At 46.9% G+C, this 16,658-nt stretch overlaps 1 protein-coding gene across 4 annotated transcripts in view; it reads left to right on the top strand.

Annotated features, from left to right (window-relative positions):
- Positions 1–16,658, top strand: part of sash1a (SAM and SH3 domain containing 1a) — a 165,737-nt gene that overhangs the window by 123,874 nt on the left and 25,205 nt on the right. For all 4 annotated transcript variants that reach the window (XM_084560516.1, XM_084560515.1, XM_084560517.1 and 1 more), the window contains exons 2-7: positions 647–775; positions 9,749–9,799; positions 9,911–9,960; positions 15,591–15,631; positions 16,056–16,145; positions 16,236–16,348. In XM_084560516.1, the coding sequence (XP_084416642.1) occupies positions 647–775; positions 9,749–9,799; positions 9,911–9,960; positions 15,591–15,631; positions 16,056–16,145; positions 16,236–16,348 (474 nt within the window). The remainder of the gene's footprint in view (positions 1–646; positions 776–9,748; positions 9,800–9,910; positions 9,961–15,590; positions 15,632–16,055; positions 16,146–16,235; positions 16,349–16,658) is intronic.

Below are 16,658 nucleotides of genomic sequence, written 5' to 3'. Positions count from 1 at the left end.
CAGGAACAAACCGTGGCCTGCCAGAGACACTGGATAGGACCTGATAAGAATGAATAAATGGCCCCAATATGCATCTCTTACACTGGGGGGAGATATTTTTAGATTTGTTCCTGTTGTGTGTGTGTGTGTGTGTGGAGTATGTCAGCAGATTGATGAATAGGAGCGTGCACATGTTTTCTAACTTTGCACATTGTGCAGATGTTCTCCCCATCTCATGCTAAAGCAACAAATAGTCTGCTCATTGTATCTGTAGGAAATGTGTGAGTGATTATGACCCTGTGGCACCCTCAAGCCATGCCAGGTTTACCAAAATGCATGCCTGCCAGTTTACTGGGTAGCTTTTATCCACCACTAATTATAAGTGTGTGGGGCACTGTTTTTTTTCAAAAAGCTGTGGTGGGAGTAAACCCAGAAGATGGAGGGGGATGTCACCAGTTTGATTAGATTGTTTTTCCTCTCTCCTGCACTGATGGGATGTTGTAAAGGGAGCATACAAGTGCATGTATAGTATATGAAGAAAAGAGGCCTGTTAACAATTCAAGAGTTGTTTTTTTTTGTTTTTTTACTGAAGTGGAATTATCAGCATTCCTCTCCTGAGATGTTGCAGTTCCCCGGCTAAAACATCCCCTTTCTTTTTCCTCTTCAGGATGGTTCTCTGGGAAACATAGATGACCTTGCCCAGGAGTACTCGGAGTACTACAACACCTGCTTTAGCGACGTCAGCGACCGCATGGAGGAGCTACGCAAACGAAGAGTCTCCCAGGAGCTTGACTTGGTAAATGCATACTCTTTACACTCACACAAATATATATATATATATATATATATATATATATATATATATGGACATGAAGCAAAGTTGAAATCGTTTAAACGCCGCTGATGGTCCCTAAGTGGTGGTTTTGCCCGACTCATTAGAATGTCATGAGCTAAAATCACTTTTTCTCATCAGTGAGTTTGTGGTTCTTTTGAAAATAATTCCTTAATTAAATAGATATTAGGCCTCGTAGAGAGAGGTATGTTGGGCTTGATTAACGCATCTGGTTTGGGAGCGATTGAAAAGCCACCCTCTCTCTATGTCTGTTAGTCAGATCCACCCCACAATCCCCCTCACTCCCAGCACGTTTCTCTCGTCCAATCACGGTGACTTCTGACTCAAAACAAAATAAGAAATAAAAGATTTCTTTGAGCTAATTCCAAGCAAGGTCTTCAAAGCTGTAGTCCATAATCCCAGCGGGTGACGCCACTGTGGCTACGTCCATCCTTTATATACAGTCTTTGCTTTAGACTTGATCTTATCCGTCTCCAATTTATTTTGGACAGCTTCACTTATAAAAAAAAGTCTCAGAGCTTCACCGGGGGTCGTTTATTTTCCACAATCGGAGCCAATAACCTTGCAGAAAGTCAATGAATGTGAGCTAATGTGCAAGACGTTCCACAAAGGCAACGAGGCCTGTTCTGGATGTGAATGTTGTGCTCTTCTGGAGGTCCATGTGGGAGTATGGGGGATCTTTTCACAGGGATGTAGGGTAGTGGGGCACCCCTTTGGTTGCCAGGCTACAAGCAAATGTTTGATGGAATGCTGCTGGTCCTAGCTTTGTGTTGCACATAGCCGAGAGGGGCCACGTGTTTCCCCCGTGCAAGTGCAGAGCCTCATGCTAACTTCATGATTCCCAATGACTTATTCATAGTGAATCTAGCGCTGTTTGGGCATATAATTAAATACAAGAAAAGGCTACTGTCTAGCTTCTCCTCCACAGCATAGATCTGCTCGAAAAGTAAAGTATTCAGCATAAATAAAATATGAAACGACCAAACTAAGGGCTTAGTTTTCCATTTGTTTGCGTTGATATATCATGTTGGCTCGACTTTTTTTTTTCTCAGGTCATTTATTTTTGTCTGTCATTACATGTTCCCAGTTTAATAGGAGGCCCCTTCTGCTTTAAGGCAGCCATGTGGTTTTGGTTGGGGTGGCAGGTGGAGCTTGGATGGATAGCTGATTTATTGCGCGCTTCCTTATAATGACTTCAGAAATTCTCTTCTCGCAGCTTTCAAAGTGAGGGATTGGAAAGCGTAAAAGGCCCTAGCTGCGGACATCGGATCAGGTTAAGTGCCATCTCTGTGTGGCTACAGGCTTTGATTCGTCTTTTGTTATCACGCGGGTAATAAGCATTACCCCTGGACATTTTGTAGTCTGGGAAAGTCTCATCCTGGGGACATAAAACACGGGAAAGGGAAGCAATCAGGGCAGATTTTGCAGCCCGTGTAGGAGATGAGAGGGAAAAGGGCTGACTGGGACCTGAGCCTGAAGCCCAGTGCAGGATAAGGATGTGAATAGAGGAGGAAGAAGAAGGGAGGAGGAGGATGATGAGGGGAATGAAGAGGAGGGAGGAGTGGAGAATGTGAGAGCCTGCAGCTGTCCTGCCACTCTGCAAAGTTTGGCATCGGAATATAGGAGAAGAGAGGGAAAAATAGGAAGGAAAACCGGTCAGACAACACCTTAAAGAGATCTCTCAAAAAGTGCAGTATCAACCCACGCTATATGGATTGAACTTTGCCTTGCATTTCAGTTCAGTTCTTTTCTAAAATTAGTTGAAGTCTGGAGGAGGCTTTAGACAGTGGATTAAGACACAATATCTCCTCTGAGGCAGTATTGTTAAGAGGTGTTGGGAAAGTTAGACATGGAGAGAGAGGCAGAACACAAGAGACTTAGATGAAGTGAGAGTCGGGGCAGACAGCAGAATAGACGCCCAGTCAGAAAGAGAGTATAGAATGACTATTATATCATGTGAGGTACATCCAAAAACCCAGTGGCTTCAAGCCAGTGTCATGCAGCCGTCCCCCATAGGAACAATAACAGGTGGTTAGTTAGAGGTCAGAATGTCCAAGAGCCATGCGATAGGAGAGACATTTACCGAGTGGCACTCTGTAGGGGGGGCTTGGCATTTAGGGAAAGATCCGGAAGGGTGCAGCAGGTCTCCTTAAGACCCACTTCCTCTCCTCGGGCCATTGTCTTTCTCTCCGTCTCAACACCAGATTTATAGGTCACTTCTTTTCTATTTTTTGACCGGTGACTCAAATCTTTCCACATCTATGTAACCTTTCGGAACAAAGCCCTCGCTCGGTCAGCTCAGATCAGCTCTGGTCGGCGCGCTTTTGACTTTGAGGGTAAAGGTCGCCTTAGCTTTGACCCTTCCTGGTCTCCGCACTCAAACTCAAGAGAAGGCAGTAATCATTCACTGTGACTGTCTGATGCAGAGTCGTCGTGCTGCCGATAACACGCCGCTATTTGTGTTCGGAAAATTCCCACCAAGAAACCCCCCCCTGTGTTTAGTGTACCTGTGGTCAAGACGGCAACACCGAAAACAAAGAAGCGGCCCTCACATTTAAGTTTCTGTTCTCCAAAATCTTTTCAAGTTGCCTCACCAGCAGGTTTACCAATCATTTTTGATGGGCACCCTTTGGTTTCTGTTTGGGTTTTTTGGCTTGAGAAATGTCAACGCAGCATTAGCTCCGTGGGGCCCTCTCCATTAGAAGCCGACGGCGGAGGCTCTCTCTGAGATGACTATCGAAGCCCTCGCTTCCTGCCCCGGCCTCCTCTCGGTTGTTTCGATGCATCTTCGTGTTAGTTTTACGGGTTGCCGGGACACAAAGGGTTAAATAAACATCCCCCTTTTAGGGAATGTGGATACGGATTAGGGCTACTGTGCAGTGTTTCCCGGCGCGCCCCCGTGGACAAGAGTTTGGACGGCTCTCGCTAATGTGCTTATTTGGTGATGCGCGAGGCTTGTTGTTGCAAGTGACAGGAAACGCTGAGATGCATCAGCGTGTTCGGCAGCACAGATAAAAATGTGTTGTTCCAAGGGAAAGGTCTGTGGAAGCCATGTCAAAGGTTACGATTACTTTTGTACCTTTTTTGCGCATCTTTTACGGGGATTTGTCTTGTTCTCATCATCTACAAACCTCTAAAGAGAGAAACATTCTGTAAGCAGGCACGTATTTCCTCTCATCTGTCATCTTTGTTGTCCATTCCACCCATTTAACAAATCACAAAGACATAATTCAGCCCATTTAAAACAAAACCGCATGCTCCTCATACACAGATGAGTCAGTGTTTACATAGTTTCCATACCCGAAGAGATGTAGACAGGGTTTCCGTTAGCCACTTAGATTTTATCGCCCTCAAGTTTAGTTTTGCCTTTAATACAACATAGATGGTGCTTGAAAGTACTCCACCTTTACCAAGTTCAGCGAGTAAAAGGAAATGCTGTCAAGTGAGCCCTTCAGATCTGTATTTAATGTCGTTTTTTTTCATCTTTCTTCTTTCGCCTGAGCCTGTAAACAGCCACGGAGTCGTGCTGCTCGGTGTCACCCCGGACTGCAGCTTCTGCTGAAGGTGAAAACGTGCCAAAACACGGGCGTAAGCGCTCGAGGAGGGATCCTGTAGACGTGCAGCGACTGGTTGGAGGGGCGAATAATCGTGCACCAGCCAAGGGAGATAAACCTCAAGCTAAATATTAGCCTCCTAACCCGAGCGATAGAACAGATGAAGTGCATCAAATATAAATCAAGATGGCTCCCATTTGGAATTTGCGGTCGTGGGGCAGCCATTTAACACATCCGTACACGCTGTAAACCGTAATGAGACATTGCAGCAGTGTCTGTGGTAATATTTTAGAGGGTAATTTTAAAGTTGCGGATGAACGCGAAAGCCTCCCGAGATGATCCGTCCTTTGATGCCTTTGGTCTCACTGTTGACTTCGTAATTGAAACGCTTTTAAACACGAGACCGCCTCAGACGGTGTCGGATTGATCTGCCGGCCTCGGGAATGCTTTGTAATTGTTTTCTAGCTGAGTAGCTTGACAGTCGGGGGGGTGGGGGGGGGGGGTCAAGGCACAAGTGCGGGCTTGTGTTCTGTTTTGCCGTGAGGTGAGGAGCGGGGCGGCTCACACGTGAATGCCGGCGCGTCGAAGTGGGTCACTTCTAGCAGGGTTAAAGCTACACTGCGGGAGAAGAAAGAGAAACAGGACTCTGTTGCTTATTTGTCCTTTTTTTTTTTTTTACCTTCAGCCCTTGGGCTAGAAAGTCAACACGCTCAAACAGCTGCCTTTGTTGCTGTAGGATTACTTTCAGAAGTCGTTGGCGGTGCCCCCTTATTGGCATAACCCTTGTGGAAAGCGAGTGGTGTATTTGCAATTTCATATCGTGATTTATTTGTCAGTGTTGGGCTTGCGACTCTGTCATTGGAATTTGCAATAACTCTGGTATTTGCCTTGAAATACCAAAACAATGAGGATCCTCGAGGCTTAGGAATGCTCCGCGCTGCAAAAGCACGTATGCACACGCACTTTTCTCAAATGCCCTTGAAAGTAACAGGATAGGGGCATTACCGAGTTGGTTTTCTGTTTCTTATAAATACATTTAGGCTTCTAATACTGCCCACTGTGATCGTTGAGTTTCTTCTTCTGTGTTTGAAGCTTAAATAAATGCTTGCGTGCGCAATGGAAAGTGTGCATGCGCGCCTAAAACTTCCAAATGAGCCGGTTCTGCGGGCTTGCGACGCCGCTGCTGCCTTTTCTGGGTTTGCACCGGACTTTCCAGTTAGTGCCTGTCTCCTCCACATGCGCAGCCTTACCTAGCGACTTCACACTCGCCCACCCAGATTCACCCAGCCTTGCCAGTTGGCATACCTCCACTAAGCCACCTGGTCTCTCTCTCTCTCTCTCTCTCCATTTGCTGCATATCCGCCTACGTTTGCCTCTGAGGTTGGCAGTAACTCCGCTGTGGGCAGACTGACTTTGGTGGGCTTTAAAGTCATGTTTGGAATAAACTCTTGCTGTTTAACGCTCATCTGTAGCTCTTTCCCTTTCATTAAACGGAACCCGGTCTTAGCTGCAGTTCCCGGGTTAGCGACGGAAAGCGACGGTGGCCCTCGCTTTTTCGGGAGCGCGTCTGCGTCGGGGGGCTTTCGGATGCAAGTGTGCCCCCGTCTGCAGACATCGTGATCCTCATTAGCCGAATTCTCTCCCTCTTTTATTTTAACTCAATTCAGTCACGCTTAAGCAATCAGGTCTTTGCATTTGCCCCACGCACATACACACATGTCGAGCTCGGGCACAAACAACCCCTGTGGTCGTTTCGAGGGGGGAAAACGCGCGCAACACATTCGCACACATGTAGTATGTGCCAGTTCCAGTAAGTAGGGCAGTGTTTCAAGATGACGCTGGGAAGTTCATGTAAAGGATAGCCTGCCCCCTCTGGGAGCGCGTTGTGAGATCTGAGCTTCACACTCACATTGAGACGCCCCTCCTCAAAACTGGACTAATTTGATATTCTCTAACAGAAACTGTGTCAGTTATGCTGCCAACTACTTTATAATTTGTTTATGCTCCACAAGCAAAAGCACATGTCCGAGAGAAATACAAGCCCACCTTTGGAAGCTTCTGCACAATTCCTGCCTTCACGTCTATCGCCGCGACAAATTAATCTTACGCGTCTACGGCGAAGAGCGAACGAGATGCGCATTTTATTTGTTTTTTAGTTAGTCTTTTAGTTTTCTCCCACCCCCCCTGCTGCCGTGGCACGCAGAGACGGGGAATAAAAGGAAGCTGAGGATGAGTAGGAGGAACAGAGAGCTGCTTTGTGCCTTTTAGGAGCTCTATCTATGGAAGTGGAGGCGAGATGTGTTCATGTGTGTAGGTGTTCCTCGGTCTGGGTTTATGTTCTGTGGCGGCGGGTTTGCGGTCGTGTCAGGGTCTGTGTCTGGCCGTGTGTTTTTTTTTTGGTGCGTATCCGTGTTTGATGTGTTCGCTTGGTTGAACGGCGATGGCGTATTTTTTATATACATATATATTTTTTTATACAACCCGTCGGCGTGTAGCCCACAGCTGAGACTGGCATCTCTCTCCTGTTGCTGCAGTCCACCAGAGAAGCCATCAAAGAGGATCTGATAGCAAAACCAGTCGGCTGCTGCCTTTGTGAAAGCGTTCGTGACTGCGCGCGTGCATGCGAGCCTCTCGTTCTTAATGTGGGTTTTTCTCTGAGCACGCAATATTCTGCACGATCCAGGTGTTTAAACAGAACTAGCAAAGCGGTGCTTGTTTAAGGGACGCACGTGTTGTTTCTTTGGCTCACGCGTATAAGCTCTACCTCTGTAAGAAGAGGGCAAACAGTTCTTCCCCCCAGATTTTCCCTATAGCCTGGCAAGTTTTTACGACCTCAGACGGCAGACGGCTACCTGCTCTCTAACTTATGGGACTCGCCGTATTCCCCAGGATGCACAAATTGTTTAAACGCTCTTCCGACGTTGCTTGATTTACATCTCGGAGAACGCCGCGAAGAACTTCCGGACGCCTCTCTGCTTGATAACAATAACAGACAAACAAGAGAAGCGGCCAGGAGGAGGAGGTGCAGCGCCGAAGTTAATGTTTAAGATATAGCCAGCCAGACTGTCTCCCTAACATCTGTACAGTCTGCCCTCGGTTAATTACTGCTCTGATAAGTGTAGGGTTTGAGGCTAATTTGGAGGCTTTCAAGCACCTCGGCACTTTAGGCCCTGTGCTCATTTGACTGGCGGGCTCTCAAAGAGCTCTAAAAGGAGGTTATGTCACTTCTGACTAATTCACTTACTCATGCTCACAGGGTGACAGCGTGGAAGGGATGTAGTAACTTGCCCAAAGCGCAGTTAGAGAAGAAAAGAGGTTAAACTGAAGGTCACCCTGATTAGGAAGCATGACTGTCGGGATCTCTAAACATTCAGCTTCCTGTGTATGTTATCCTCCAATCTAATATATGGGTGTGGGGACGGAGCATCAGGTTCATTTCTCAAAAATGACCCATATCCTATTCCTGTTCTTGATTTGGGAAACTCCAGGGTTCATCGATCTTCTCTTACAGGCAGTAGCCAAAGTTTCGTTTAAAGGTTTTAGGAAGCAGTCACCTTAAAGATGCTTTTATCGGCTCATGTCTTGTATATAAACATATTTATCCTGCTGTAATATAACCCCTAAAAATGCCTGCCTGTACTGCCAAGCTCGTAGATTAAGACATAAACTCTACAAGCTGAGGGATTTCATTTTAGCTTTTAAGATTAAAACCTTTTGGGAGTCACAATCAGTCAGCTTTTTATTATACACGCGAATCTTAAGGTCCGTATTAGTCCCGTAGACATCCAAGGCTCAATTTGAGTTTCTGTTATTGAGAAATCCTTGAAACCTTTGACGTCACCCTTGACCCGATAAGACTGGCATGTGTCTCACAGACAGTGCACAAAAATGAAAACAACATTTCCAGCGTGGCATGCTTCCTGTAAATCTTCACAAACTGGTAAAAATATTAAAAGTCAGACAGAAAGTAGAAGCAGGAACTTGTCCCGGGTTGCGCTTTCGCTTCTCATTGCGACCGGGTGAATCTCAGCAGCGCAGTGACACTGTTACTTCCTCAGAAAGAAATCATCACAGAATATCATTTCTTCTAGAAGTGCTTTTCATTTTGATTTAATGTCTCCTGCTTTTTTTATATATATATTAGCAGAACTGAGTAAAGTAATTGGGGACTTGGTTATCTTTGGTCTCCTGGGGGCTGATTTGGGATGGACGGAGAATGAAGTCACGTATTTGTCACTGTGCAACGAGCAGGAATATGACCTCTAGCAGCTAACAATGTTGACATGCTGTTAACTTGAGTTATCGGGCTTGTGCGTCCCCGGTCTGGTCACTACCCCGGGGAAAATTGCTCACTCCGCTTGTTTCTCTTCTGCTTAATGGCTCGTTGTAAAAGACTGTGGGCCAGTGCAAGTGCAGGAAGTCGTGTTATCTCCTCCTTGAGAGTAAAGAAACCACCAAAACACTGTGCAGTCAGCCAGTCCCAAAAGGCTGCTCTGTTTGTTGGCTTTAAATAATCAAAGAAAAAAATCGGATGCTGTCCACGTCTGTAGAAGGATTTGATCTTTGGCACATCTGTGTCTGGATATGTCATGATGAGCACACCTGCTTCAGACATACTGCATGTATAAGAACCAGCCCTGACACTGTGAGCTGGAGATGCTCTGCAACATTCTGCACAGATAGAGTTTAAGCATTGCGCCGAGTTACGTGTCGAGCCAAAGCGGACCCAAATCTGGATGTGTAGATTCTGAGTCGTGCAGGTTATTGCATATCTAAAGAAGCCACTTGGGTTAGCGGTGTAGCATCTTAGCTAAAACACAAACAAGTCCTTTGTTTCATACAAATCTGCATACCTTTGTCTCGTACATGGCGGTATGGTATGTTGTAATCTGACGAATCGAGACAAACCAGCAGGCGCTTGTCTTGAGTCGAGGGTGGCACACGCTGTGAACTTAATGGAACCAGTTTTCCGTTGGCTCTTCTTCTATCAGGTCTTGTTTTGCCAGAAACGCCGACACATCACCATGCTCCACCGGGCGCCCAGTTGTACTCACTCAAAACAAGTCGGACACGTTCGGGTGCACGCAGCCAGTCTCGACTTGTTTTCGGGTGCGTTCTTGGGGCACTCGCACGTGGCTGTGTTTGTGTCTTACTTGAGGTGCAGGTGTGTCTGAACCTGACAGAAGAATGTGTTTCCCACGCGAGAGGGAGCTCTGAAACATTCCATCTGCTATTTCTTTTTTTTTTTTTTTCCGTCAGAACAGATCTTGTTTTACCTTTCCAGCCTTGTCGAATTTATGCTTAAAGTTCGTGTGGCGTTCTGACATTTGACCTTCTTTCTCTCTCTCACAAACTTTTGCAGGAGAAACAAGACACAAGCAGCACCTCTCTGCAGCTCCGTAATGAGATCCAGGTAGGCGTCATGCGCACACGCATATTTAAACTGAATAAGTATCTTTACTGCTGTGCACGAACTTTGGCTAAAGGCCAGTCTGACACCTGTCTCTGTCTCTCTGTCCTCCAGGAATCTTTAGGCTTGAGCAGTGAGGTGTCCACCCCTGAAACGGACAGAAAGTACGTTTACACCGCTCTATCAACGCAACATGTGGCCGTAGCCGCCGCTGAAGCATGAAATGTGCCCGGATTGAACCGTGTGTCTGTTGCAATTCCAAACAATATGCAGTGCAGGCTGCGTCTGGATCGCATCAGCCCCTATACATGCCTGCAACACAATAACACGGATCACACGCAGCCTTCTTTCCACGGCTAGAAGTGGGGGTAGAGCGAGCAGTTTGACACGGATTCAGCTGCAGCCGGCCGTAGACGAACGCGCCAAATTTACAACAATGAGAGTTGGATTTAATTAAGAATCACACAAGAAAATATCAAGACTGCAGAGTCACTGGTTTGGATCCCTTTTAGATCCATGAGTGATTTATATTTACATATGGCATGCAGAAGCATAAGTAACCCTGACACAGTCTTGGCAAATGTTACAGTTGCAAGCTGCATATCCACCTCTCCCCAGAGCCTAAACCTATATATTCTAAGCTATATTTGTGTTTTTATGAAAGACAGTAAGTAATGACAGAGAAAGGGAATGACAACACAGCGAGCGACGCAGATTGGAATCAAACCTGTTTGGTCTATGGCCTAGATTTACGGGGTATACTTTTAAGCAAATGCAGACGCCTTTATCAAAACATGCATTAATCTCGTGTCACGACTCCCCTGATCTGTTTCCTTTGCTCTTAATTGTTACGAAAATACTGGGAACAGCTGTCAGCTCTAACTCTCGGATCACAGACTGCGCCGTTTCGTTTATAAAAGCACATGAAAACGCACCGAAGCCAAAAAAAGAAAGCACAAAAATGGGGAAATGAGACCGTCCAAGAGTTTACTTTCAATTGCAAGACGGTCTGTATTGTGATTATGAAGCTTCCACCTGAAGCTGGGTGGCTACCTAGAACCATTCCTTCGACGTGTCGTCCAAAAACAGCAGCCGCTAAGCAACGCATGTACCATAGGAATTCTTTTCTAATCAGCTAGGGGGGTTACCCGTCTCGTAATCCATATTGGTATAGAAGTCACCCCAGCCCTCTACGTTCATACACATCGCACATACGATGTCGTCGCTCCCTCGGCCGCATCCCCCGAGGAGCTTAAAGGAAACCCAGCGACCGCTTCCTCTGGCTGACCTGCTCGGTTCAGCAGCCACTCTCTGTTCCCTGGCCCGTCCGCACTTCCTTCCTGCCTTTGTGTCCTGCCGGGACAGAGGGGGAGACAGAGGAGGGTGATGGGCCGAAAGATTACAGCGAAGGAGCGAAAGAGCAGGATGGAGCTGGGCATGGGTGGGGTTCCTTTTTCGCATGTTCCCGCAAAAGTGTGCGCGTCCATTTATTTGCGCGCCGTTCCGTTCTGCGTGCGTATAGTTTCTCCACCGTAGCCTGACGCGAAGTCGCGGTTCTGCAGTGTTTTATGCATCTAAAGCAGAAAAAAAACCTGGCTTTTCTAAATGTCCCGCTGTCAGACAGAATTAAATCCGTGGCAGTCGCACACATTTGGCCCCTTTGCAGGCACGTTTGTTTGGTCTCCGCTAAGCGAGTCCAAAGGTCAAGAATATATTCCAGTTCTTATTTCCTACTGCACAGAGGTGGTTCACTGCAGAAACACCACTCCTTAAGCAGTGTTGCCCAACAATAGTGATAAAAAACTCTTAATCTAATCTTAAGGAACCTGATCCGACACCTTTGCCGCACCAAAGCCTAAAAAGCTAAAAAGCGTCAACCACGTTTCTAATTTAGTTTTTACTAATTTACTCCCGACCATCACCCCTGCCTGACCCACTGTTGAATTGTCATGTTCACGTGATGAGCACGTGCGGCAGAGGAAGTGCATACCACAGACATGATCGCTTTTCCCATGGCTGTATATGTTGCATAGACAAACGGTGAGGATGATGGGAACCAGATGCCAAACTTTCGAATGACGTCTCTCTGCTGTTCGAGAGAGAGAGAGAGAGAGAGAGAGAGAGAGAGAGGCCCTAAAAGAGCCCCCGGCTGTACTATATTCTCTTTCTTCTTCTTCTTCTTCTTCTTCTTCACGTCAGCCTGGTTCCTCTCCGTCTTTCGTGCCTCATATGGTCCCTCTCAGATCTCCGCTCTCATAAAAATTCACACTTTGTCTCACCCCGACTCTTCACTTAATCTCTAATGAAACTGCTTTGCATTCTCCTCTTATTTATGCTCCCACAAAGGAAGCTCTATTTCTGGTGTGGAATTTTAGAAATGAAGGGCTTTCACTTTTGTCGCCAACTTAATTTTTTTTTTTTAAAGTTTTAATGCTTTAAAGGACGAAATCCCCCACACCCTCAGAAGCTGCTTTTCCTTCTCCGTATAATCCATCCTTCCCACTGCCAGCCCTTCTCCTCTCTCTCACCCTTCTCCCTCTTTTCTATTATGCCGCCCATTGTCCACTTTCCACTGCGGTGAATGGATTTCAGGTAGAGTGATTTATCATGCGCAGGCGAGCTGATAGACAAGCCTCGTCCGTCCCTCAGACACGTTTCTCGCCGCCGCACAAAAGGCAACGCTCGCACGTTCACGCACACGGACACGGATACCCCATCATCACCTTTCTGCAGGACAATAGCAGCCGGGAGGAGATTACCCAGACTTCATCCATGGGCCGTGCCACCCCCCCCCCTCTGTCTCCTTGTCACTTTGCTGGCAAGACGTGGGCACGGCTCCCATTATGCCAGCGGTGATGACGGAGCGCTCTTGAAAAGCTGAAGAGTTCAAGCTTGGGGCTTCCTGTTTTGGAATGTGATTGATTAGTGGGCATTGTTGCGCAGAGGAGACGGCTAGCTTATCGGTAAGGTTAACAGCAGAGGTAAAAGGGTCGCGATGAAAGCATACATGTGCCGCAGACGCGAATTGTCGGCACTAACGGTAAGAAAGTTGTACATTTAGCCCGGCTTACGCAACAATCAGATGGATTTGTAAGCTGTGCCGTGTGAAGAATCAGTTCAGAACGACACGATGGAAAAACTAAAGCACCTTGTCAGCATATTTTTAGTACTTGTGTCTGCATCTGTTTTGAGCTGAGCAATGAAGATGGCAGGACAAACAAACAAAAAAGTTGAAATTCACACAGTTCTTCTGTTGTGTCTGTACGATTTTCTGCTTTCCTGCTACACGGCCGTCTGCTTTCCTCCCCTGTGCGACCTCTGTGACCGGTGACCCCCCCCCGAGGAGGCCATCCCCCTGTTCTTCCTGTTCACACCACCGCCGTCACACTGTCACCTTTCATTGTTTCTACAAGAACACCGGGGATCACTTTGCTCCAGGTGGCCAGCCTTGTAACCACGCGAAAGCACGGTCGCTGTGCACAAATGCACGTGTGCGTGGCGGTATCTGTGCAGGAAAAAGGGGGCTCGATGGTTCAAACATGGAAGCGCACGCCCTTTTGTTAAAATGTGACTATGGGGTGGGTTTACTATCTTTTCTGGGCAGCAGATGACAGAAGGTGTGGACGCGGGATTCATGCAGGTCCTACAGGATTGGGTTAGGGTTAGGGTTACATGAACAACAGCACATGGTGACGACCTGGCCTCCAAATTCACTAGATCCCAAACTGATTAAGTATCTGTGGGATGATCCACAGAGGACCCTCCCCTCAAAGGCCCCCACTTACAACATCCTGTTGCCAGACACCACAGGACACCCTCAGAAGGCCCATGTCCATTCTCTGATGAGTCAAAACTGTTTTGGAGGCACAAGGGAGACCTACACAATATTAGGAAGGTGGTCATAATGATATGCCTGATCAGTGAATGTCATGATAACGTAAACTTTCACCTATCCTGAGGTACGATACTGTACTTTATATAATGCCCGAGTTAGCTTCTTAAACTCGTGAGATAAAAAGCAGTTCAGTGTCTCCTACTCGATGCAAAGAGCGGAATTGAAATAGAAAGGCATGCCAGAGATTTAAGGTTAAACCAATTAAGTTACCCCGCCACACAATGCCTGGACTGACACACTCTTAGGAAGACATTCAGCTCCTTAAAAGTGTGTGAGCATGCGGATGTGTGTGAGTGCATGCCTCCGTTAATTTATAGAGCAAGGGGGAAGGTGGGGGGAATCAGCGCCACAGAAAAGCTTCTATTGAGTGAGCTCTATTAGCGTTAGCTTTGGCCCTAGCCTGTTTGGGAGGGGGGGGGACGAGCAGAGGGGGCAAACCATACAGGCCTCCATTCAATTAGCATCTCATTACGTTGCCATGGCAGCCGGGGCTTTAAGCCGTGTGAAGATTTCCCCGTCGCGGCGAGAGAGGGCGGCCGTGTTTCGAACAAACGCATGCGCCCGCGTGCACACATGTTCACACGCAGACGTGTAGCCACCGGAGAGGAAAGTGACCTGCTCGTCTTGTTTTGATCCTGTCGCATGCTTTCACGTCGGCTCAGTCTGCAGCCACCTGTCTTTGTGCGTGGCTCACTGCTCTTTTGTGCAGCTGTATGCACATGTGCAACTGGATGAATTCGTAAAGGGTGTGTGAAAACGAGCATGTGAGAGACGGTGAAACGGTCAGACAGTTAAGCTTTTAGCAGAGATTAAATGATTAGATCTGTGCAAAGAGCGGAATTGAGATTGATTCCCCCTTAAATGGAAAGAGTTTGCAGACACCAATACTCATTGTCGCTCTGGTGCTTATACACACATAAACATACCTGGAAGGTGTTTTCATAATCTGTCCTTAAGGTTCTTTCAGTCTTTCTCATCTTCCTCAGACGGCCCAGCCCATTCTTCTCTGCTCTTCTTGTGAAGTTTCAGCAGCCCCTTTGAACACACACACCTTTCAACCTCATCCTATTATATGACAGAAATAGATTTCTTGATGTGGTCTCCACCAGAACAAGGCACAGAGAGTCGGCCAAGCTCTAACGCGCTGCTGAACGTGCTAGAAAATAGGGCGAAGCTGCTCATACGTGACTTTTTGATTGAAAGCCGAATGATGGAGTTCGTGTTTTACGGGGGGGGGGGGGCTTTTAAATTGTTTTCTCCGCGTTGGTTCTGATTATTTAGAAAGGTTTATACACATGTCAGGGGTGGTTTTCTTTTATTTTCCATCTCTTATGCCCTCAGTCTCTCTCTCTCTTCCTCGTGACTGTCTATCCTGTGGAGGGAAGTGGAAACACAAACAGGCTGAGTCTGCCCTGCGGTTTCTCCTCCTCCTCCTCCTCCTCCTCTCCCTTCTGTCTTCCTTCTGTTCCTCTCTTCCTTGAGTTTCATACTCTCCCTCTTCGCCACCGCGCTTGTCCGCTCTTCGTTTTATCCCGTTGACCTTTCTCCTTTATTTACCGCTTCTTAAACACTTTGTATTACCACCATCTTCATCTTACCCACTTGTCTTTGCAGCAGGGCTCTTCTCCTCCCCTCTCCTCACATTTCCTCTCCTCTCCTCCTTCTCCCTCTCAAGCCTCAGGAGCCTGGTTCTCTCTCTCTCTCTCTCTCTCTCTCTCTCTCCCCATTACAGAAGTACCATCACTGACCCCAAGTGGTCAAAGCACAGAACTGCAGCCCCGCTCCTTCAAACTGTACATTTAAATTTGTGCTTGAACCGATTTGTTTAGGGTTTTGCACGGGTTTTGTATTTCTGTAATACTAAATCTTCCTTTTTTATCTTTTCTTTTGTTCCTCCAGAATGTCCCTGCACAAGTCCAGCTCTGAAGATGGATCTGGAGGTAAATTCAGATGCATTTTCAAGTTCGTCTTCTGCCGCCTGAATGCATTTCTTCTAAGTTTTACACTGGCCAGTCGCTTCAGTCGTCATTTTCCACATTTAACACATATTCTAAGCGCTTAAGGAATCAAGCAATTTAACAGAAAACCTTTATCTCAAAAACTGAACTGGTTTAAAAAAAAAAAAAAAAAAAAAAAAAAAAGACTGGTTAATGGGTTCAGAGGGTCTAGTAAAAATGTTATTGGTATGAAAGAAGGATCAAGTTGAGCAGGATCCAGCCACATCCAAGAACCCCTGTCTTTCTCAGATTGTTTAAACCTCACTTTCGTTCTTGTGGTAAGAAGCTATAAAGTATAATGGCTGGCTTGTCTATCTGGTACATGCTTTTCTCTGTGTGATTGAACTCATTGTTTCTTTCCCCGCAGGCAAATGGGACAGCAAGAAGAAGAACAAATCCTTCTGGCAGAACTTCCGCAAGTCTCAGCACAAGCCCGTTGCGCGGCAGACATCCAAAGGTTCGTCCGTCTCTCAGATCCGATTTCCCCAAACGTTCGTCGCTTCGTGTTTTGCCCTTACGCTCTTTTGGCCTTTTAACCCCAAATCAGGAGAGGACATTGGCTACGTGGCCAGCGAGATCACCATGAGCGACGAAGAGCGGATCCAGCTCATGATGATGGTGAAAGAGAAGATGATCACCGTGGAAGAAGCTCTGGCTCGGGTAGGAATCCCTGCCCCGTTTCCTCACGTTGATTTCCTCCCCCAACTCCTCGACCCCCAACCCCACAACTGGCGGTCTATAACCTCCCTTCAACCTCCAAAATCCCCTCACCTCCTCCTGAGTTAGATTCTAGCTTCCCTCCTCTCGTGCTCCACATTTCCAGAATATCTCCGGCTTACTAAAACGACTCACTCTTACTAACACTTGAAAGGCCCTGTATTTTAACTCTGAATTGTCCTCTTTGCACACACACGCACACACTTCACAAACTCCAGACCAGTTGGTGTGACTAGAGGTTCAGGAGTCTGGG

Source organism: Chelon labrosus (assembly GCF_963514085.1).
Source record: "Chelon labrosus genome assembly, chromosome: 14".
Taxonomy (NCBI): Eukaryota; Metazoa; Chordata; class Actinopteri; order Mugiliformes; family Mugilidae; genus Chelon; species Chelon labrosus.
Note: the sequence above shows the minus strand (reverse complement) of the source record. Positions and strands in the feature narration are given on the sequence as shown.